The sequence below is a fragment of the Stigmatopora argus genome, chromosome 19, assembly GCF_051989625.1.
Source record: "Stigmatopora argus isolate UIUO_Sarg chromosome 19, RoL_Sarg_1.0, whole genome shotgun sequence".
Lineage (NCBI taxonomy): Eukaryota > Metazoa > Chordata > Actinopteri > Syngnathiformes > Syngnathidae > Stigmatopora > Stigmatopora argus.
Window position 1 is genome coordinate 10838965 of NC_135405.1, and position 23837 is coordinate 10862801.

The following is a 23837-nucleotide window of genomic DNA, read 5'->3' on the forward strand; positions in this document are numbered from 1 at the left end:
GTTAGTAATACGTACTGGTTGACATGCACTTTAGTGTTTTGTTTTTTTACTTCTAGACATTTAATTTAAATGTAATAATTACAGTATTGCATATTGGATGTAAACATGATTTATGTCAAAGTGATGCAGGCTGATGGAACCATTAAACAACAAAAATAACAAATGAAAAAAAATCACAATCCATGATCTGATCATATATGAGAGAGTTTAGCGTCATTGAGGAGTTAACTTGTTCTAGTGCAAAAGTTTTGGTTCTTCTCCCACCCCACCGGCGAGGCGATACACCGCGAGGCTCACTTCATGCGCGAGGGAGTCGGCACTGTCCTGGAAGCAAAATAATAAATATAAAACATGTCGAAACATCGGAATGCCGCTGCCTTTACCTGAGTGTCCGCCTCAGCGTAAACCCGGACCACGTCCTCGGTCCCGGACGGCCTCACGAAGGAGCGAGCGTTTCTGTACTTCCCCACCGAGATGTTGATGGCGTCCTGCAGCCCCGCCGGGCTCAGCGCCCGCCTCTCGGCGTCCGTCGTCTGGATGGCTTGGCGGTCGGACACCTGCCACAACGCGGTTTACGGCATCTACAGCACGCCAAAACGCCATTTGGGTTCGTATTACCTTGACTTTAAGCTGCCTGTTGGGCAAGTCGGCGTAGATGGCGTCCCACTGCTGCACGGTCATTCCCCTCAAGGCTAATATAGCCTCGATCAGAAGCATGTCACAAATGGCGTCACCTACTGTCTGCGGGAGGATATGCACAGAATGAAAGTTGGCGCATTCAGTTTAGAGGTATGAAAACGCATACCTGGTTGATGACGTTTATAGTTTGGCGAAGGAGAATGGCCGCTCGCTTCCTGGTGTCGTCTATGTTGACGTCCTCGGCCATTTGTCGGATTTTCTCCTCAGCGGCACGGCTGAACAACACCTAAACACATATGCACTGTTTCTTTGGGTCTAGGAACATGCGTGTGCGGTCGATTGGTCGCCCCGACCGCGACAACGGGCGACCAAAAGACCGGCGCCAAAACAAGGTAAAACAACACGGTCTACGCATCAATAAAAGCCAACAATGGCCATGAGCAGTTTCACTGAGCCGACATGTAAGTGTATAAGAGTTTGTATGTACATGCGTTGTCCCTTTAAGAAGCTACGTCAGTCAGTCAGGGTCTTAACAAGTTCTCCAACAAAAAACAATACAAGTCTGGGGAATTTGGAGCTTTTCTTTAGCCTAATAATTACCAAGGCATTAAGTATGACTGAATAGTAATTCGCATTTTGTATTTAGGGAATTTGAGCAACGATTTAAATGGTAATTATCACTTACTTTCCGGGCGACCAATCGACCGTGTACCATGAACATGTACGGGATGCGGATTAGTTAATTAAATAAAGATTTGATATAGTTTTGCTGAATATTGTCATTAAAAAAAATCTAAAGCTTACATCATTCTTGCTTGGAATGAAGGGCCCTAGTCACACGCTAAATAAAACTAAATTATTTAATAATTGGCATATTAATTCGCAGTTGATGACTTACTGTTCCGTGGCCATTTGCTTCAAAGTAAACACTCATGTCAAACTCCTTCGCCGCATGATGGAGATGCTTCACCCCCGTCTTTACGCATCTGACAATCAGCTGAAAGGCCACAAATCCTCTTAGCATCTCATGGTTTGGTCCTCAAAGAAAGAAAAGCAAACCTTCATGGTGTCCTCCAAGTAGCGCGTGGAGCTGCCGTTGGCGTACGCCGTTTGCACCACCGCCATTTTCAAATTGAGCCGGGCCTTTAAGAGACGGAGGCGGAAAAACTTTGAGGATCGCCGCGTTCCCCGTACGCGCGGTCCTGAACGTACCTGCGTGAGCAACTCTTTGAGGAACGTGCTAATGAGCGTAGCGATCTTGTCTCCATCCAGCAGGTGGAAACGACCGCCAGAGTCGGTGTAGTAGTAAACGATGCGGTCGGCGTCGCCGTCAAACGAGCAGCAGCGCTCGCCGCTGTTGACCGTCACTCCTTCCCAAAAATAAAAAACAGGGAAAAAATGAAGAGGTTTGTGGCGTGTAAATGACATTAAAATCTCACCTGTCGGTGGCTTTTGCTGCACTTTGACAAAATCGGCTCCGCACTGATAGTTGAGCTTCCCGTTTCCTTCGTTGAAGAGCGAAATCTGCAGCTCCTTTTTCAGGTGACGCTCCATCTCGCGCAGCTTTGTGGCGCCGATCCCGTTGGCGCCGTCCACCGTCAGATGCTTCTGGTCGTCCGTACGATTGGGCGTCTACGCAAAAGCGCACGCGGTAGTTATTTTTTCAATTTTTTTTCCTTGCAGTGTCTTTATTCTTACATTTTTGGTGAGCTCGATGAACGCCCGACAGAGTTTGCCGTAGTATCCTTCCAACGTTGCCTCGCCGTAGCACCCCAGTGTGTTGTGACAGCAAACCATGTAGTGGAGCTGCGGGGTGGTCACCAAGCCGTAGTCTTGTTGGGCGGAGAAGGTGGGATTTGAAAATCTATACATACTATAAGGTCCGAGCATTTAACGCCAACCTTTGTAGCGTCCTCCCAATGAAGACACGCCGTCGATAACCATTTGTGCCAGGCTGGCACTGCTGCTCCTGTAGAAATCATTCGGAATTAAAACATGTGGATTTAGTCGTAGACAGAAGATCTTAAGTTCCACTTTACCGAGTGTCTCTGCCCACAAACACTAAGGCGCCCTGGTTCCTGTCAATGTCTTCTATCTTCACAATGTCCTCCAGCACGGAAAGCAACTGCTCCGTCTCCGCGTTGCCCAGCTGCGTGGCGTGGTCTTCCCAAGAGGCCTTCAACATCTCACCCATCGGGTCAATCAGCTTGACTCCATTGTCCTCCTGGAAGAGCAAAGCCAAATGTTGATAGAGGAAGCTGTCCACTTTGATTCGGGTGGATGGAAGTACACCTCAGGGTTGTGGGAGGCGGTAACCATGACGCCGATGGCCGCTTTGGTTTGTTTGGATCGCAGCGTGGCCAGAAGGCCCATGCGGAACATGACGTGTTCCAGTAGGCCGGCGTTTGTTCTGAAACCGGCCGTGCCGTATTGCAGGACTAAGCCGGGGGGCTTCAGAGGGACGCAAGACCTTTTGAACATTTCCTCAAAACTGGCCATAGCTGAAAGAAATATACAATCTGTCACTCAGCGACCAGTGAAAGGGGCTAAAATGTAAACAAAATGCACAGAAATGCATTCCTATGACTCAATTATGATTTTTAATCCAAAAGTTTGGTTAAATATTGCATTTTTTTACATTAACATGTAAAACGTGTGTACAAAATATTAGGAAAATACCATTAGCATACTTGGATTATGGTTAAAATATACTTTTATGGGCAATTCATGTCAGAGTATGAGCAGGCAAAGTCCAAATTCCCTGAAGTCATTAAACATAACATGAGACGCCCAACTCGCTGAGATTTCCTAAAATCTAAAAGATCTATTGCCCAAATAGAACGTTCCCGAGCAATCAACCTAAAAAAAACACCTTAACACAGTCTCGTTAATGTGTTTTATACCGCACTTACTTGTTTTTATTAATGTATTAAGTATCTTGTGCAGCAAGGATCCACTTCCTGGTTCTTGCTTTGTTGACGTGGCCTCCACTTCCGCGTATGTCATGAGGTTGGGCGTGACATCTAACAACAACAAGACACACGGCGTTGAGTTACATTATTTTGTCAACATACACGTATAAAAGATCATTTTTGACAACCAACTCGTCCAATTGAAAATTGTGAGAAATAGAATTTAAAAAAAAATTCTATCCAGAGGCGGTGCCTTGCAGTCAACGCACGTTTGTGACGTCGTGACGCTATGCGTGCCTCTTATGGAGGAAAACAGCATAATTACCCGAATTTATGTGCTCTACTCTTCTATAAAAATGTTTCCACGCATTTCAAACGATAACTACGACAATGAAAAAAATACATATTATATTCACAAAACTGGCTGCCCCTGACGTCCCATCTATTTTGACTTAGAATAAATTAGACGTGTGTCGCCGCCAATGGGCCGCATTGAGTCAGATGGTCCATTTTAATAAACGCCAACAAATCTGGGGAGGGGTTGTCACATCGTAAGAGAAAGAGAATAGGGATTTCCGCCGTGTCTCCTTTACTCCTCCTCCATTTTTTTTGCGCACACGTTTTGCGCATTCGGTGCCGCAGAATACCGCCGCACATTTGGGCCGATTGGAAGCAATTATTTTCAGGTGGATCACCGACGAGCGCATCTATGGAGCGTTAATTTGAAAATCCGCAACAAAAAAAGAGAAGGTCGCGTGCGTGATTCGGTTTGCGGCGACTTGTTACATAATCGTGTGGCTTGAGCTGTCCAGGGTGCTGAAAAGGCGCACAACCGTAAGTGACGCCAACCCCCACACGAGCGCATTTCTCCGGCAAATCGACCATTTTTGCGGGATGTTTTTCTCCCCACACAGGCAGAAGAAGGTCACCGGTTCGTTTGCTGCGGTTATACAGCTCTAGTAGGATTGATTTTTGTCTTTGAGGACACCCCAGAGAAACGGTCCAAATGTCGGGTCAGACGCTCACGGACCGCATCGCCGCGGCCCAGCACCAGCTGACGGGTTCGGATATGGCCAGGGCCGTCTGCAAGGCCACCACGCATGAAGTGATGGCGCCCAAGAAGAAGCACCTGGAATGTGAGTACAAGTGCCCGATTGCATTCAGTGAGGCCCACTCTTGGTTCTCTAATGAATTGATGGAAAGGTGGGGATGACCCTAAAGGAGGATAATGCATAAGGATATTGCAAAAAGAGCACACCCTGAACGATGGGCATCATAAAAAAATATGCAGGCAGACAGCTTAGCTGTTAGCATGTAGCATCAGCACGGTAGAATCCATCTCGTGTCGAGTGGCAGCCTGATTTACGAGTTGAATTCATTGCAGGGCCAAGCTTGTAACTCAATTTCCTGTCTGAAATGAATGGAAAGGCCTCTAAAACCAACATTGGTGTGTGATGAGGTGTCATCATTGAAAAATGTGCACCTTGGGGCGTTCACAAGTCAAAATATGGCAGTTTATCAAATTAGAATGATCTTGGATTATACATACGTGGACACTATGAGCAAAGTTAGCAATTTGCTAATTTGACAGCTTTTAGACATTCATCATGACAAGTGATTGTATCCATATCCCATAAATATTGATGAGTATCGACACGAAGCAGTGGCCTGACCACACAGATAACCAGACAAAAACCGACATTTTTTTGTTGCTCTCTGATCTTTCTGTCTGCTTGAGCTCCGGCGTCTTATGTTCTTACGCTCCCCTTGTGAATAATTCACTCATCAGCCGATGACTGGCCTGCATTATTTACATCTCAAAAGGCGACAATGCTATGTTGCTTTTCTTTACTTGTCGTATTGGAAGTGATGTTAAAATGGTAGGCTTAGACTCCCCGGTGGTCAACGCCGAGGTTAAGCTAGCATTCGCCGCAAAAAGCCAATTTCCTCAGCCGACGACATTTATGGGATCAATTAGCTCATGGCAAGTTGTTGTTTAAGTCTGTGCTATGTGTGTTTCTATGTCAGCCTGATTCTTTTGTATTCTGGCAGGACGTTTTAACCTAGATATTGCGCGCACACATACATTATGACTGAGACCAGATCAGAAAAGGGAGTAACATAGGCTAAATTTAGGGTAAAAGTGCCATCCAAAATGAGCATAAATTTGAATTACGTAGGCAAAACACGGGCCTAAATTCAATTTGAATTCATTCTGCATTTTATTTAGAATGAGTCATATTTATTCTAGTCTATGTATGGATTTTTCAAATTCATTATTTGTATGTTTTGGAACGCCCTTTGGAAAATATGCATGAGCTGCACTAATATTACAATTTGATGTCAAAGAAGAATCAAAATATTGTCCCACAAGTCGCAATTTTGAGACCATCCAAAAAATAAATTTCAGCAGGTTGTGAGAAATGAGGATTGTGATATTAATTTCATGCAAAAATTGGGTTTATCTGAAATATTTCAGTCAAATTTACACTCATGTGTAATCAACTCAATGAAAATAACATGCCACAATGCCGTATATTTTTCTCCCTCCCCCGTAATTGTGTGCCCTGACTTTGGTCAAAACAGGCACCAGGGGGGCATTTCTAGCCAACACCACAAGGTCAGCTGACTCAATATGGCAACATTCTTAAAAGAGCCTGCGGCCATGTTACAAATAAAATTAAAAATATCTATATTTTTTAACCTTGAAGATCTTGGCTTTATGTTCAAATCAACCTGATATCACATTGTCCAATTGAGAGGATGTTGACATGAAGAGCAGGAGATCTCACCGTTCATTCTTCAAGCTCCTGGATTACCGTAAGAGTCTTTATATAGCTCAGCCAATCTGCGTGACACACACAACCACCACACGTTTGTTTACTTCTGGAGCAGATACGGTCACAATTAAATAAGACTCAAATAATGATCATATGATTCTGCTTCTGCTTTCTAAGCATTTCTACAGTTGAATGGTCTTATATAAACAGCCATGACTTAAACAGACAAAGCGCAGGCGGCAGCTGTCAGCCATGTTGGATCAGGATATTGCACAATGTGGAGGACAAAGACAGATGAGTGATTAGAAATAATCTCTTTACAAAGGACCCCCATAGGACCGACCCCACCCAATAACAGCCACTCGTAAACACAAACACAGTAGATGTGGCTTAGTTGAAACGGATAGGAGAGCGTGTATTAATTATTCCTTCATTCATTTTCTCCTCACGAGGGTCCCGGGGGGCACCCTGAATTGGTGGCCAGCCAATTGCGTGGCAGAAGGAGAGGGTGAAAAAGACTCAATAAATACAAAACCTATTGGTTTTTGTTGGCCAACTACTGTTCTCGATTGTGCGATGGAGTGCGCAAGTCTACTATTTTAAGCAAAGCCAAGGCCTGTTTAATGTAACCGTGACCGGACGTTTGGTCGCCCGGACGTTTGGTCGCCCGGACGTTTGGTCGCCCGGGTGAATATAATTTTGAGAGCTGGTTTCAACAGTAGATATTTAGATATTAAACTCTCTCTCATGAATATAATTTTGAGAGCTGGTTTCAACAGTAAACTCTGTCATGTTGTCAAACGTCCGGGCGACCAAACGTCCGGCAACCAAACATCCGGCGAGCAAACGTCCGAGTAACAATGTAACGGCCTTCATCTGCGTCCATTAACAAAGTGGCCAGCCAATACTTCACGTTCGCTTCTTTCCCGATGCCAATGTCACGTCCTTCAAGACGCTCTTATGGACACAACAATCATCCGAGGAGATGCCGTTTAAAGTCCTAGTTTTTCCAAAAATGGCATCGTTGTTTTTTTTTTTTGCCGTCTTTTCAGACCTGGTGTCGGCCACCAACACCACCAACGTGAACATCCCCCAGATGGCCGACACGCTTTTCGAGCGGGCCACCAACGCCAGCTGGGTGGTGGTCTTCAAGGCCCTCGTCACCACTCACCACATGTGCGTGCACGGGAACGAGGTACGTCGTAGTGTAGTATACTTTTCTGGGCGTGGCTCTGGCTTCTTTCTGATTGTCTTCATTCCTCCAGAGGTTCATCCAGTACTTGGCCTCCAGGACTTCGCTGTTCAACCTCAGCAACTTCATCGACAAAACCGGCGCCAACGGTAAAGAGAACAAGTCTGGCCTTGAAGTCTGGGTGAAAAACTGCTTTTAGGAAGCCTACATTTTCTTTTTGCCAGGCTACGACATGTCTACGTTCATCCGACGGTACGGCCGCTACTTGAACGAGAAAGCCTTCGCCTACCGCCAGATGGCTTTTGACTTCACCCGAGTCAAGAAGGGGTACGTCCGTCCGTCCGCATTTGGCGGTGACGCTACCCTGGACTCGTTGGCTGGAAATCCCTGTTTGAAACCCCAGGGCGGATGGTGTGATGAGGACCATGACCACAGAGAAGCTCTTAAAGGGAATGCCCGTCCTGCAGACCGAGATTGACACGCTCCTCGAGTTTGACGTGAGTTCTCGTCTTTTTTTACCCTGGGTGTAAAATTGCTGTGGAAATAGAAGGAATGGATCACCTGCTTTTCGATAGGTTCATCCCAAGGAGCTGAACAACGGCATCATCAACGCAGCCTTCTTGCTGCTTTTCAAGGATTTGGTCAAGCTCTTTGCGTCCTACAATGACGGTGTCATCAACATGTTAGGTTGGTTCCAAAACGTGCACACTGCAGCCTGTAAAGTACAAATGAGCAACCCTGTGATTTAAATAAATTAAAATGTAATACAGAGAAATACTTCAAGATGAAAAAGAGCGACTGCAAGGAGGCATTGGAGATCTACAAGCGGTTCTTGACCCGAGTGACCAAGATCGGGGAGTTCATGAAGCTGGCCGAGGTACACCATCCTGAACAACTGCAATAATGAACATGTTTGCCTCTACCAACATGGTCGCCCTGAACATCAATGTCCATTGACTTTTAAACTTAAGTCATGTCTCAGCTAATTAAAAAAAGATCACTGTCAAAGCAACTGCTATTTACTTAGTGTTAGATGTCCAATCCATTTCGCTCCCACAATCCCATTCCATATAGATTGGACATCTATTAGTGATAAACCCCTTGAAATTCACAACAGAAGAATGATTGGACACTACACAATTGGACATCAATTGTTGGCAGCCATCTTGGCTGGGGCGAACAGCAACTAGATCTCGAAAAGTACATATTACACAGCATCAGTACGTTAGTTCTTAGTATCGGGCAACAGCAATGTGGTCAATACTTATATTATATTGGCGAAACACTACTTTTAACTAAACATTTCCTCTCTTTAGACCGTCGGAGTGGAGAAAAACGACATTCCCGACATCAACTATGTAAGTACTGGCCAAAGACGCGCACGCAAACATACGACATGGCTCACTTGTACCCAGTGTCTCCACCCCGGCGTGGTGGTGGACCTGGCAGACTCGGACGCCGCCGACGACGACTGCCCGTTTAAACCTCCGGAGGAACCGGTAACCGTAGCAACGGCCGAGTGCCTGCTCGCAGGATGCGGTGTCTGCATGCTGAGTCTAATTCATTTTGACACACGGGCCAGACGCGCACACACAACGTCCTCATATAACCTATTCGTTTTTTTGGGAGTGGTAGAAGAACAAAAATTAAGGAAATACCCAAAATAGGAAAAATAAAAATCGAAAAATTCAGTTTCGTCCTTACGGGGCTACAAAGGATGACATCTGAATTTTTGATTGGTTGATCAGTGCAAAACTCGGTACACCCAATCGGCACGCTCAAATCATGTGATTAGCGACTTAAAAATATTGATTTACATTTGTTGCCAGACTCAGACGGCGATGGATGTCCAATCCGATTGAACTGGTTGGACGTCTGTTGCCGTCAATGGCATCTTTTGTCATTTTTCTTCAGGTTGATCATTTTTATTATTGTGTGTCAGGCACCCAGCAGTATCCTGGAATCCCTGGAAACACACATGAACGGCCTCGAGGATGTCAAGGGTGGCAAGAAGGGGTAAATTATGCATTTAAAAAAATCAATGTATTATTTTAAGAGCTAATAGGTGGCCTTTTCTTTAACTTTCCTTCTTTCTTATGCCCTTTTTCCTTCATTTGGGATGACCAGTGAAGGGTGAGCATAAACCGCGGGTTGGTTTTGGGGCCCATCTGTAAATGTAAACTCATTTGCTGTCCAATTGACTTGAATTTGCCGTTCACATAAATGCTTGAGAATAGATTATTATTAGATTATTGAACAAGTGTGTGTTTGTGTTAATGTGAATACATGTGTGAACTCTACAAGACGCACATGCTATGGAAAGTCGACTTATGCAAATGCATCATAATGCAGTGGTCTCACGAGAATTTTGTCAAAAGCAGAGGAATTAAAAACAGTAATTGTGACAAAATCATAAAGTTATGATGATCCAAATATTTCTCAAGAATGAAACCAGTAGTAAATTCTTACGAGAAGAGGCTGCATAATGTGGAGCGTGTTTTTGGGTCAATGATTGTGCTATTTTAGCCCAAAACCAACATTAACAATTTGTGTTGCTTTTGGGATAAACCCTTCTTATGATCCACATAATCATTTCTTTTTGCCCCCATTCTAAACACAATTAAAATCAATAATATTTTTTCCTTTATCCTCCCACTTTTAGGTCTCCAACTAAGGTAAGCTTACCCAATTCTTATCACAGTTCTTCATGTCCCATCCTTGCGTCTGAGTATATTCCCACGTCCACCACAGGGCTCTCCCACCAACAACGCGTCGCCAACTTCCACCCCGGCCAAATCCTCCAACGCCGTCCCCACGCTGCAGCCTCCGCCTGGGGAAACCGCCGCCGCTCCGGCTGCCCCCGAACCAGCCGAAGAGTACGTACCTGTGATTAGCATGCCTCATTACCATGTCTACTGTCCAAATGAGACTTAACGCCGTCTAGATGCAGTCTAATCAATTTTATTTTACTCCAAATTTCAAATGTGTCCTTTTACTTTTAACGTTATGCTGCAGTTCCTTGTTGGACCTGGATCCTCTATCCTCCTCTGGCCCCCCAGCAGCGTCTGCCGGCCCCACGTCCTGGGGAGGTAAGACCCTAAACTGGCTTATCTTAAAGGATCGGCAAATTGAGACTAACGGACGTTGCTCTTTTCTCAGACCTTCTTGGATCAGGTGAGTCTTTCCGTCTGTTGCAATTGCAACACATTAGTAAAAATTAGACGGAGTAAGGTAAGTTGGAAACAAATAATGGTCACCGTTCAATGTGTTTTAGTATGTTTCCAATCCTGTCGGACCTCCTTGTTTGTCCTCTAGAGGCTGTTTTTCTCTTTCTGGACTTTCAGCGCTCTTGTCCTTGTTTTTTGTCTCTCTCTTCCCTCCACAACCTTCATTGTCTCAATTTGTTTTCCCACCCCGGGGGCAATTTTTCTTTTCCTTTTGGAATTTTACTTTAATTGGGCTTAATTTGAATTTTCTACCCGCTCCACAACGTGGGCCGGGTTGACTTCCTTTGGGGGACCACAACCCCCCTTCTGCACAACCCCTCACCCCTTTCCTCAGAAATGGGCGATTCCTTGCTCACCGAGCCCACCCTGGCAGCGGAGGCCGCCGCCCCCTCCCCCGCCGCGTCCACGCCCGCCCCGGCGGCGGCGCCAGAAGCCGGAGTCCCACTAGCTCCTCCCACTAGCACGGCGGCCGCTCCCTCTCCCGGCGCCACCAATATGGATCTGTTAGGAGGTTAGTGGGCTTCCGGGGAGGGGGTGGGGCTTTCACCTCACCTCCTCCCCGCGAAGCTCAATCCCCCCCACAAAAGCCGTCCGACACTTAGCTGCATGCACACCAAATCTGTGGATTGGCATTTAAATTACAGCCCTGTTTAAAGCCAGAAGCTAATACTATTATATAAACTAGATTCTATACATTAAATCTGACTATTTTTCTAATTATTTTTTATAAATATTTTAAAAAGAAGATTCTGCACATGCTACACTACTACAATGATGCAAAATTGACAGGCTGTAATCTAATGTGCAACCACAGAAAAATTTGCCAATACAGTGGAACCACTCGTGTTGGAGCAGCCGTTGCTAGGCAGAATTGCGGACAATTACAGGTAAAAAGAACGATGCTTTCGGCAGGCCGAGGACGAGAAGGAGCGCTAGGTAGGGGAGGAAAGTCCGACTCCGTGAAAAGACGACTGGTGCTTTTGAAGGTTCCGCTCTATTTGCAAATGCATCAAGCAAAGCAACGAACTCACGGCGATGCATTGATGTGCAAATTGGCCAACATAATCAGCTTCTCGACCCAAACCGAAAGCCACTTGAACATGGATTCCATGATATCCTCATATGCAGTTTAACACATTAGATTTCGAGGACTGCTATAGACGTCTAATCCACTTTCGGTGGATTAGACGCCCATCGCCGTCCAGGAGGCTCATAAATTGGATATGAAGGAGATGGAAGAAGTGCTCAAATGTCTTTCAGCAGACACTCGTGTTTGATAGAAAGTCGGCCCGTCTATCAAACGTGTCCCGGTCCTCCGTGCGCTAGAATTAGAACGCCTCCTCGTCTGTGCTTCCATCCGTTTGTCCACATTTGTGTCCGAGGCCCGAAGACGCCAGGTCTTTCCGCTCGCTTTCTCATTTTCCCACTTCCGTTTTTTTCTTCTTTTCCCCGGCCGCCTTCTTCCTTCTCGTCTCGAAACTTCAGACGCCTTCGCCACGCCAGCCGTCCCCGCCACCGCCACCGAAACCCCAGCAGCCGAGGCCGCGCCGGTCGTCGGAGCAACCGCAGGAGCCGGTGGGTGGAAAGTCCCATTCCCGACGGTCCGGGTTTGAAGACTGGCTTCGGTCCGTCTATGCTTCTCGCCTTTCCACGGAGACGGAAGACCGTGCACTTCCCACTCGTCTTCACACGTCCGTGTAACAATAGGACGGCCGCGTCTGTTACCCGTCGCATATACTTTGCTGGCGTTCAAGTCATAATCTTAACTCAAGTGGGGGGGTTGCTGCCTTTGCGTCGGGGCCATTCGATAGACATATGCATTCTAGTCAATAGATGCGTTTCATTTGAAATGGTCAATTATTGACTCCATTTTCAACCAAAACAGCCTCAGGCTTAGCGCCATTAATATGATTTGTTATAAACAAGAGTTGTGCTAGTGATGACTATTTTAGTGGAGAAGATCACTCCTCACCTTACATCCAGAGTCTGTTGGAGAGGTCCCCAAATGCATTATGGCCGCCAGTTACCACTCAGGACGTCGAGTCCGACTTCATATGTGACATCTATGGGGAAGAACACAAATGCAACGTGACGAACCCAGAAAATGCATTTACTATTCTGTATTTGCAATACTTAGCATAACTTTGGGTAGATGACACGATGGTTAGGACGAAATTGGCCTGTATTGGATTTCTTCCATACTACTACTACTACTACTACTACTACTACTACTACTACTACTGTCCATCTCTACATCCTTCACTTGTTTATCAACTGTCCAACCATTTTTTCCGGAATTCCGAATTTCCCTCAACTCACTTTCATGTCAGCAAAACTACATCAAACCTCCATTTTGCTTGTTTTATTTTTTAAATGTCTAACCCGACTTCCTCCACATCCCACCTCCTAAAGACCCCTTTGCCTCTTTGGACGAGTGCCCGCCTGCCACCGCAGTACCTACGGGTCTAGTAGACCTTTTCGGTGTGGAAAACTCATGTTTTAGCTCTGTGGCGACGCCCCCTTCGCCATCATCGTTCCTCGACCCCGCATCCGTGGTCACCGCGGCGGCAGTTTTGACGCCCGACGCCGACCCTTCGGCTGACCTTTTCAGCGGTAAAATGTTGGAATGACTTTGCACGAGGAGTACTTGCCCGTTGCCACGTTTGAGCATTTTGATGGTCTTTGTAGCCTTCTTTGCATTGACTCCGGACACCCGAGCAGAAGCCACGCCCGCAATAGACTTATTTGCAGCAGGTACCCCTTCCTTGGTGCACGTGGCGTGCCTTCCGGTGTGCTCTCGCTTTCTGCCTGGCCAAAGAGAGAATGAAATGTTACAAAATCATTTTTTTCTTTCCCACACTGCATTTTTTCCCAAGATATGCAAACTATGGTTTTGTAAATCCCGTATTTCCTCAAATAGTTGCCATCAACGTACGATCACATGTTGAATTTGTACCTGCTTTGGTTATAAAACTGCAATGAAATGTAAAAAAGTATACATAACAATTTGAGTCGCCATTATTTGAGGAAATACGCCAGAGATGATTTACATCATGTATCACATCCCTCCATTAATTCCTCCCCTCGGCAGATTTATTCAACTCCTCAGCCATCCCACCCATCCATTCCTCAGCACCCCCACTCAAAACTGACAGCAGGGACATCATGAGCCTGTTTCGTGGTGGGTAGCTTCACACTTTGGTGGAGATGCTAAACCTAGACTGGAAAGAGATGCTAAAAAAGTTTTTCAAATCTGCGGTTTGCGGTTCTTTCGCGGCATAATTACCGGTGTCTGCCCCGTCTAACTGTGGTCCTTTTTTGACATTAGCAGTGTGACGCTCCCAGGCTGACTGTCCCCCTTCCCTTCTTCTCCCTTAACGCTGCAATGGACTCGATTCTGCTGGGTTGGCCCAAAAGAATCCACCGGAGGAGCAGGCGGAGACGCCCCGGCGGCGGTCGGCGCTGTTCCCGTGGCAGAACTCGCTTCAGGTGAATGAATCGGTGGATGAATTTCATTTGAATAATGTAAAAAAAAATAGCCTTCTGGGCATTCATTGGTCAGTTATCATGCTGGACATTCCCTAGTAGTGAGAATAGCCGTAATGGAGTTAATAGGAATGCATAAATCATTAAATATTTTGGATATATTTAATGAACTTGAGCTAAAATTTGTGGCAACTTAACAGTACTACGTTTAAAAAAACAATCTGGTCAAATCCATCAAAATCACAAACTAGAAGAGTATACTTGAAAGCTGGTAGGTTGGCCTAAGCAGCCAAACTCAAAGCAGCAGCACTTATCTGACCTTAATGACAAATTTGAGGTCAATAGACTCACAAATGCACTTTTAAGACCTCTGTAACTTTGACCTGGCCATACCAAATTTTGAACACCACTTCCACCTTTCATAATTATGAACATATGTTTTGATAGCAATCCCTTAATTATTCTCCACTATTCTTCTATTCTGTCTGTGTTTTTTCTCGACTCGCCCGCTCATCTTATTCTCTTCTCTCTTGTCTCCCCCGTGTGTCTCTCGGGCGGCCCACCGCTCGATCCTGACATCTGACTCGGTGAGTTTCCACCCTCGCTCTTTCTAACAGACGACCACACAACTGCTGCATTGCAGTGTGGGACAGATACACACCGTTAGATATGCACTAACACAATATTCCAGACACGCAACTCACATAAATGACCAAAACGTACACAACGACAAAATTACTATATACATGAATCCATAAAAATAGTATTGATTAAAAGAAAACTACGAGTGAGTCAAAGTTTTTGCGAATAGTGCATCTCGACAAATGAGGAAATTGTTCAAGTGTTTTTAGGGGGTCTTCAAATTCTTTATGTTTAGTATTATTAATTTCAGTCATGGCAACGCGAGTCCTGTACTCGTAGTAAGTTAATGTTTGCCTGTACCTCCCTTTTCCCCTTTAAACGTCCCTTTGCACCCCCCACCTCCACCCACTTGCCTTCCTGTAGCATTTGGCGGGCTAGGGGACGTAATGAAGCCCACCCTGACCCCGCAGGCGGGCGATGTTGACACCTCCCTGGCTAATATGACGAGTAGTAAGTAGGCTTTCAAAACTCGTAAGTTGGGCCTGCAGATGCTGCTTTCTATACCAATGGGACCCTTCCCCAAACACGACAAATCCAGTAAAGATCTGATGGACTTGTCGTGTTTTTGGGTATATAATACTTACTTTTACTGAGACAAAAAAAATGGTTTTTATACAGACATGATAAGGTAGTTATTTTGCAGTTCCTCACCTCCTCTCGTTTTCTTTCTTTGTTTTGGACGAATCAGATCTGACGATGGGATCTCCAGCGGCCCCTCAGGTAGCTCCCCCGAGTTGGGGTGCCCCCATGGTAAATGTTGTGTGGGTTTTACGTGTGAGCACGGAGTGAAAGCGCATGGCAGCTTCGAGACGAGACGCGTTGCCTTCAATTTCCGCCTACGGAGAAGGAGAGAGAAAGCACGATAAATATTTGAAATCATTTTTTCGGGAGAAGATGATGGAGAGTGATGACATGGCAAATTATTAACAGTTTCAAGTGCTTGGTAGAAAAAAGGCATGACGAGCACCCGTCTTTGTAGGAAAGGTGGGCAAACTTTGGTGCGTTAAAATGGGATGGTAGGAGAAATATTTCAGTGTTTCAATCGCAAGGCTTATTTTAAAATGACTTATTTTTGGAAAAAGGTTAAATAGTTGATAATACACAGAAAAGAACAAAACCATACTTTGCTCACCTTTTAGCTTGTCATCATAAACAAATTAGTAGTAGTGATACTTTAAAGACTTTCACAAGCTGATAGAAATCCATTCCTATGCATTTTTTTGCATTATCCTTGATATTAAGCTAAAAGTAGTAATATTGCTAGTACACAAACAAATACTATGATAACCAAGTGCTTGTACTACAAGTAACTATTGTAACAAGTCATTCGACAATAACACAATTTTTACAGGAATACCAAACAGTAGTGGAAGAAAAAAAATCAACAAAGGAGGTTCTAGAAGAGTATTTTTTAACAAAAACGATGCAAGTACAATACATGGACTTGACATTAGATATCAGGGATATCGAATCAATGCACAAACAGCTTCCCGAACTTCACTCGCGGCGTTTGTCATTTTGTGTGTCATTTTTTTGCTCGCTGTGCGTCTTGTATTGTCATTGTCTTCACTGTAGTGATCCCAACTCCCCCCTCTACACCTTTAGCCAGCCCCCATGGGCGTCCCCCCGTTTATGGGGACTTACCCAGGCTACAGCATGGTAAGCGCACCCCTATCCCCCCACCCCAAACAATACATGTGGACATTATCATAAAGTGTTGGACATCCAGCTGTGTTTGGAATCCCAAATGATCCCAAACATAGCCTCAGTTTGAATCTCATCCACGTGTCGTAGCGTCTCCTGTCTTTTGTGTCTCGTTGAGAAGTGCGTAGGAGCTCCCATGATGCCTTTGGTTAGGCCGGGCTTCCCTGCCACTGGCGCCCCGGTAACCCAGTTCTTTAGATTTGTCCACCTAAAGTACAGTTAACAGCGTGGCTAAGATAGCAATTGTCGTTGTTGTTGGTGGTGTGTACACAGATGTCTCCAGGAGTGACCCAGAGTCCTAGAAAGCCTCCTCCACCCAGGAACGCTCTGGATGACCTTAACATCAAGGACTTCATGTAGGAGACCCACATCCAGGTACTTGGTGTTCCATAGTACCAGACAGGGGTGTCAAACTGGTAGATTACAGATCAAAATCAGTCAACTAGGGGTCCGTTCTTTCTCAATTTAGTGGTTGAAAATTTAAATAATAAAGCTTGAGATCATTTTTTTAAATCACCAACTTTTCCTTCCATTCCAGGTGGTACTGCGTGTAGCACTGCGTGGGTCTGCGCTCCCCCACTGCCGACCATCAGCTCAATGCCCCCCCTTAAAGACCACAACCCCTCATAACCCCCCCCCCCCATAATGTACTGTTGTAGCACAACTGTGAATGTGAACCATAGATACAGAACACTCTGTTTTATGTGTGTGTGGGTGTGCGTGTAAATCAGTGTTAAAAACTTGACTTAATATACCACGGCGAGTGGGGGATGAAAAAGACAAAAAAAAAATAGGGTGCTTATTTCGATTTGTTCTGGACAAAGCTGAATGGAATGGTTTCTTTGCGCATCTGGCAGATGAGGACTGTGTTGTTCAATGTGGACTGTGTTTCGCTTTGTGTAACTTCCCTGGCCAAGCCCCCCTACCCCGCTTAAAAAAAAAAAAAAATACAAAAAAAAAAAAAATCACACTCCTCAATGACCCCAGCTAATACCGAGCTAAACTCGTCGTCTTCCCAGCTAATATTGAGCTACGTGTATGTCATGGTTCTAACTACAGTATGTCAAAGCTTAGCCTCCCAAGCTCCCGATTGGTCAGGTAAAACACGCCTTTTGTCAACCTACGGATTCCCCAGATTTGAGCTTGATCCGAAATATGCATTTTACACTGTTTAAATGAGAGATTATACTTATTTTCTTTATTTTCAGGCAAGAAAATACCATATTTTTTCGTTACATATCTTGAGGGAAAAGCATGTAAATGTGAAATAACGTGAGTTTGCTAGAGTCGGTATTGTTTTGAAAACAAAGTGGCTGGTGATTTAACGTGACGGACGCCTGGAGTGCGATTGTGCATGCGATTGGACGCCGTTGGGTACATTTGCTCACTGGGGAGACCCGCTGGTAAAGCGCTCTCGTTCTCTGTGTCGTTTCTTTCCAAAAAGTGACTGTATCTTAATCCGTTGTGGCAAATACTTGTTGGAAAAAGAATAAATAATAAAGGCGACAATGACATTGACATACAAAAACCATGCGGGGAGATTGTTGGCTCAGTATTTTCGTCAAGGCTGCATTGTTTTGGGGTGGGGGAGTGGGACTCAAAGTGGATGGTGTTGTTCTGCCCTTTCCTTTAAACCTGCATGTGAGTCCTCCTTTGAGATGCAATAAAATACTAATCACGCAAATAACCCTCACACTTGGTCACGTATCGCTCTTCTGTTCATTTTGGGCATCAATATTTGGATTGACAGAGCAACATTCATATTTGTTTTAGTGTGTCACCGTGGCAGCCCATGAGTGAATGAACTCTTACCTCAGAAACGTTCACTTGAAGCTCCAACAGGAAGAAAAAAAATGACTAAAAGAATAGAAAACTGGCTTAACAGATACTAAATCTGGTCATGACGCCAATTTTGAATAATGATATCAATGCGAATAAATAGATGGTTGGTTACGACTTTTGAAACGCGACTAATGAGAATGTCTTTAAGTCTGGATGATTAAAGCAATACAACTATGTGTCCAACAAGAATAATGTATTGCTTTTGGGAAATACTGCTCTAGATTGATTATATGAAATATTTTGTAAATATTGGTAGTTTAAGGGTTGCATTGAGCAGGGTCTTTGTGGATCCAGTGGCAAATTTGCACATATTTGGCAGGAGTAATCCTCACTGCCACGTTAAAGTCCCCCTGCCCACCCCGTCCAGTTTCCACCCAGCGATGACCTGAGAAGACTCCGATCACTCTTCGGCGCCACCTTCCTTTTCCGCCGTCCTTTCTCAAGCGGACATAGACCCCCGCCCCGGCGGCGCCCGCTTGAGCGTCGCAGCGCTGGTACATCAGATCTTCGGATTCCTTTGCCACCGAACAGAAGCGGTAGACCACCTTCTCGCCCCCCCGAGCCGCCCGTAGGTTTTTGTCTTCGTCGTAGCCCGAGAAGTGGATCCGGGCGGGGTGGACGGTCGGGGGGGCCACGCCGATCTCCATGAACTTCTTCTGTTTGACGGCCCGTTTCAGATCCAGCAGGGCGTAGTCGTAGTCGGCGGCGAGAGAAGCGCTGGAGTTCTTTGAGCGGATCCATCCTTGAGGGATGCGCGTTTGTTTGACTCGAATCCAGCGGAAAGCCGGCTCTTTCTTCTGAATTTTGCCGGCGGCCCTCGGCCGTCTCCTCCTCTTCCTCCCTCTTTTATTTTTGAGATGCAGCACGCCGACTTTGAGTTTCTTCACGCTTTCCAAATAGAATCGGCCGTCGTGGACGCAATGAGCCGCCGTCAGCACGTGCTTGGGGGAAACGAGGACGCCGGAGCATCCCGTGGAGAGACGCACGGCGGTGGCGAAAGGGTAGCTGGCCACGAAGCGCAAGTCGGAGATGACGAAGCGTCCGTCGGCGCCGTAAACCTGACGTTTGGCGCGAGAGGGCCGCGTCACGTTCGGAGTCGCTTCCATTGGTTTCCAACCTCGCAATTCCACCTTTGTATGAGTGCAGGTGTCGTTGTCGTACATGGTCTCGTATCCCAGAATCCTCTCTTGGTCGCTTTGGTTTAAGGGCGGCAGCCTACTTTGACACTCGATTCCACAGAGTTTTGCGACTTGCCTGGCGCTGTTTGGATCCTCTGCTTGTCCTCTGAATAACGATTTTTGAAGAAATTCTGTGTTTAGGTCCATCAGCAAGGGGAAATTCTGCCCGGTCCACTCGTGCCCCTCAATGCGTGCCAGATTGACAGTAAGATAGAGTAGCAAACAAAGTAGCTCCATGGCTCTTGAAACTAGAAACGATACATTAGGTAAGAATAAAGCCAGATCAAAAAAAGTGCTTTTAAAAATTGACGCCATTACTAGCATTTAGGATGCAAATTATAGCCATATTTAAACAACTATTCCTAATTTCCAACAATACTAATGTAGGTATGATCATTTAATACTAATTATAATGAAGTAATAATATTCCAAACCTACCTAAAATTTGTTCGTCCACTTTCCAGGAAAATTTCAACGCGTCCACCCGCTGCAAAAAATGCGGCAACCTTTGTGCAGGAGTTCCTCTATTGTATCGTACAGTACTGTACATCCCACTGCTGTGATGTTTGGGGGGGGAGATCTTAGGGGAGGAACATTGTGGCGCCACATTCGAAGCAAGGCTATTTTTTTTTTGCTTTTGTATTACTGTTTTGTGCTAAATTATAAACAAGGAAAGTCTAAGGCAAGTTCAGCCGGAAATCCAATTTCCTTCATAGGATTTGAATACGCACTTTGGAATTTGAGTAATATCGTAATATATTTTGTGTTTTGATATCCTGTTAAGTGGGATTTATCTTCAGGTTATCGTGGTGTTATCTCGGGTTGATTGTTGTCTCTCTGGGAGAGTTTCATTTGCAGGAAAGCAAATTAAGGAAGACACTGAATCCATGTTTTTCTTGGAGGGATTCCATTGGAGCAAATGAAAAATGCCTGTTTGCTTTTTGGACAAATCGGATGAGGAGAAACAGGGGGGTTTGGCGGGGGGGCATTCATTCATTCGTAATGTTCTGTTGATTCATTTATGAAACATAACATTGAGTTGTTTGTAAAGAGGGGCTCTAGAGTGTGTATTTTTTAAAAACTGCAAACGTAGTATAATTCATACCCAGATGATTTTGCATCCATTTTCACCAATTACAATCAGTCGTCTAGACAGCAGTGTTGTTAATTTTAAAAAGAAAAGAAAAAAATACAGCAAGACAGCTGCACTTTGTATATGTGACTCACCCTTCGTAGGCCAGATGTTCCCCTCGTGTTTTGGAACGATGTCTTGTCATGTCTCCTTGCCTATAAATAAAAAATAAAAATAATAAACACTATGATTTCCATAAAATAGTCAACATGCAACCATGATGTACTTCTCTAAATGGTGGAACTTCCATTGCAAGTTTCAGGTCGCCAACACTTTCACGACACAAAATGTAAACAATACCTAACCCCAAATTGCATGTCCTCATAAGTAGACATCTTTATGAGTTTAAAGACTTTTACAAAAATATATAAACTGTGTCATGCTAAAGTGTTGAAGTTATTAACGATTGCATGTTGGAGATGTACAACGAGTTTGGATTGGACGTGTTTATCGGTGTTCGATTGTTGAAGCCTTGATCCATATGGCAAGTGTGTGGCATGTTAAAGAGTATCGGTATTCGATTATTGATGCCTTGGAGCACATAGCTTGGTAAACACGGGAGATTTCCCTCATAACAGTAAAAGTTGGATTGAAGAAACAACAACGGATCACTGTTCTGATTATTTCTCCCTGTCTTTTAAGGTATGCTGGTTGTTGCAGAGGCCGGTTGAGTTTGTGGTTTGCAATATACACTGTTTAGTGTGTGAGAAAGGAGATAATGTTTAATAATGTTCATTTACTTTTGAATTGCGAGCGTGAATGTGCGAGTCTCGGGTCATGCACATGGCTATAACATTCAGCACGCTACCTTCGGCCGCCATTATCCTGTTGAGTGTCTATGACGGTCATAGCAAGGAAGGTATGTTATTGATATTTCATTGTTTGCCCTGTTGGATTGTTGAGGACTTCTCGAAGTTGTAAAAAGAAAACATATAACAAGTTATGACCGTATGTTGAATGGGTGTAATTGTACATTATCATTACATTATGATTGTACAACGGATCACTGTTTTGATTATTACTCCCTGTGTTTTAAGATTAAATGCAGGGTGTAACAAAACCAGCAAAATTTTTCACTTGCCCTCGAAAGGGTTAAAAAATTCCCTTGTGGCAAATCTGTTGTTTTCGCATTACGTGTGTGGTCCATCAACAATGTTTACAGCATTTATCACACAACAAGACAGTGAGACCACCGTGTGTACCACTTAACGAAATGCGGGTGCGCATCAAATCGTCCGCGGGAAGAACGCATTGAAGTCTATGGAACCGAATGCAGCTGTGTTGTCACAGCCGCGTTTTTTTCGGAGCCCGGGGGCTTGCGTTTGGGGGGGGATTTGATCTCTGACTGCCCATTCAGAGAAATACACTGTCCTCTTTATAACTCTTAGCAGTATATTTCCCCCGGTCTATCTCGAATGAGTCATAATATTTCTTTTGAGTGATATCCAGTGTGATAGGAGGAAGAAGAAATATGTTTGGGAAAGAAGCTGAAAAGTCAGTGGGATACATTTGCAATGTTCTTTTCTTCTCCCATCTGTAGGAAATGAGGAGTGTACACTACAGATTACAAATATTTTGTTTGTGAAAATTCTGGACTGGATAGGAAATAAAATAAAATAAAACAATAAAAAAAACAGGCAGCTGCTGATCTGTAACCGGATGATTCCGTTCCCATGCTCTCACAGAAGGAATGTTGTGAGAAGTTGTCGTATCGCGACAAAGAACGACGATGGTAAACAATTTCAAGCGCGCGGACATCTGCTGCCATGCCATTCGTGCGCCTTGTTTGCCGTGAAGCGTCTCGCCGCCGTAGATTTAAACAGGAAAGGCTGCGATTATAAACATGCCGCAATTATTTATGACAAGAGTGAAGGGTGAGGCCTGATAAATAATGGTGATTTGGCGCAGACATGGCGATTCGACGCACTCGTTGGCCTTTTTGTTGCAGTGAGACGCTACGTCAATGATCTTATTTTAAAAAATGAAACAAGTAGACGAACAGCAGCGACCAATTGTTTGTTTTCTGACTTTGTTGAAGATCACAAGGCGGCAGATTTATGATGAGTATGTCTGGATAATACAAGAATAAAAAAATAATACAAAGATTGGGTAAGGTCAGTCTGTACGAGCATCCTGAGTTAGACAGTGTCATGCTATGCTTTTTAAAAGTACTTTATTTTAAAAAAAAGAGGTTTTTGAAAGTTTATTAGATTTTTGAAAGTTTCTAAGGTGGGGGTTTATTTTCAAATCCATATTTCTTCAAGTAACTTGGATGCTTTTTGTTCCAAATTAGTCAAATTCCTAATCAAAGCAGCATTTGTGTTTTTTTAGACTCATTTGCATCATAGTATTTCTTTATTTCTTTTCAATAATCTTTTTATAATGATACAATTCTGATTTATTTTAATTTTTAACTATCTCAATTTGATTGAGCCTGTATTTTACAACAAAATGTTCAAAACAATAATAAACCTATCAAATACCAATAGAAATTTTATTTTTTATCCATGGCTAGTTACTCTGAATGCAAGCAGCTTTAAAATGGACAGCTCAAATGAAATTAATTCATTTGCCACATATTTTCCAAATTGGACAGTTAGCTAACTATTATACGTAAAATTCGGATTAAATAAATAAAAAGTGAACCCGTGGGAAAAATACATAGATTTGACACACCTGTTCTATGAAAAAAAAAAGGTATTTGGAACAAGTTGCGTCAATGTTTTTGCTTTGGTAAAACAAAAGAAATGACATTTATGGAACAAATGTCAATCAAGGTGATTCATTTCGCAACATGTAATTTCGCAAAGGCTGGGTCAGCATTATTTGATGAGTAAAAGAAAACAAATAAAAATAACAGTGCATCTGCAAGTATGATGCATTACATGAGGGTGTGACTAAGTATTCATTATAGGATTACAAAAAATAATTAAAATATCTTTTGCATGCCTTTAAAAGCATTAGAACCTCCGCCCAATCTTGACGTTAAAATGTATTGGGCGTCTAATACACAACATTGTACTTTTCATATATAATATTTGCAATAACCTTGGAATTTTGGGGCGTATCTGATGCGCAATAACGTAATATTTTAAAATCCAAG

The 23837-nt window shown here is 44.1% G+C and overlaps 3 protein-coding genes across 17 annotated transcripts in view; 1 reads left to right on the forward strand and 2 right to left on the reverse strand.

Annotated features, from left to right (window-relative positions):
* Window positions 1-83: 83 nt before the first annotated feature.
* On the reverse strand, window positions 84-6376 carry pgm3 (phosphoglucomutase 3). Its single transcript, XM_077587679.1, has 14 exons — window positions 6344-6376; window positions 3552-3662; window positions 2932-3140; window positions 2679-2863; window positions 2541-2608; window positions 2338-2471; window positions 2079-2271; window positions 1852-2009; window positions 1699-1782; window positions 1538-1636; window positions 806-925; window positions 619-741; window positions 384-557; window positions 84-324 (listed from the first exon to the last, which is right to left on the reverse strand). Exons 1-14 carry the CDS (start codon window positions 6348-6350, stop codon window positions 235-237), a joined length of 1755 nt encoding a protein of 584 aa, XP_077443805.1. The 5' UTR covers window positions 6351-6376; the 3' UTR covers window positions 84-234.
* Window positions 4064-18275, forward strand: LOC144064836 (clathrin coat assembly protein AP180-like). 12 transcript variants are annotated; one of them, XM_077587669.1, is made up of 22 exons: window positions 4069-4385; window positions 4466-4687; window positions 7384-7526; window positions 7597-7672; window positions 7748-7850; window positions 7927-8020; window positions 8099-8210; window positions 8294-8400; window positions 8840-8881; window positions 9466-9539; window positions 10186-10198; window positions 10275-10399; window positions 10539-10612; window positions 10683-10697; window positions 11085-11261; window positions 12236-12325; window positions 14168-14239; window positions 15257-15328; window positions 15567-15628; window positions 16704-16763; window positions 16856-16957; window positions 17121-18275. In XM_077587669.1, exons 2-21 carry the CDS (start codon window positions 4558-4560, stop codon window positions 16940-16942), a joined length of 1728 nt encoding a protein of 575 aa, XP_077443795.1. In that variant the 5' UTR covers window positions 4069-4385; window positions 4466-4557; the 3' UTR covers window positions 16943-16957; window positions 17121-18275. The 12 variants fall into 12 exon arrangements, with proteins under 12 accessions (XP_077443792.1, XP_077443798.1, XP_077443793.1 ...); XM_077587670.1 differs by having other exon boundaries at window positions 15567-15598; XM_077587671.1 differs by lacking the exon at window positions 16704-16763.
* The window catches only part of LOC144064840 (inactive serine protease 35-like), a 33497-nt gene continuing 25180 nt past the window's right edge, over window positions 15521-23837 (reverse strand). Inside the window, exons 1-3 of one of the 4 annotated variants that reach the window (XM_077587683.1) lie at window positions 20830-20835; window positions 20041-20089; window positions 18459-19843 (exon numbers count right to left, since the gene is read on the reverse strand). In XM_077587683.1, the coding sequence (XP_077443809.1) occupies window positions 18682-19839 (1158 nt within the window). In that variant the 5' untranslated portion in view covers window positions 19840-19843; window positions 20041-20089; window positions 20830-20835 and the 3' untranslated portion in view covers window positions 18459-18681. Of the gene's footprint in view, window positions 15715-18458; window positions 19851-20040; window positions 20090-20829; window positions 20890-23837 lie in introns of those variants that run through there. The other 3 variants (XR_013296910.1, XM_077587684.1, XM_077587681.1) reach the window with 3 other exon arrangements.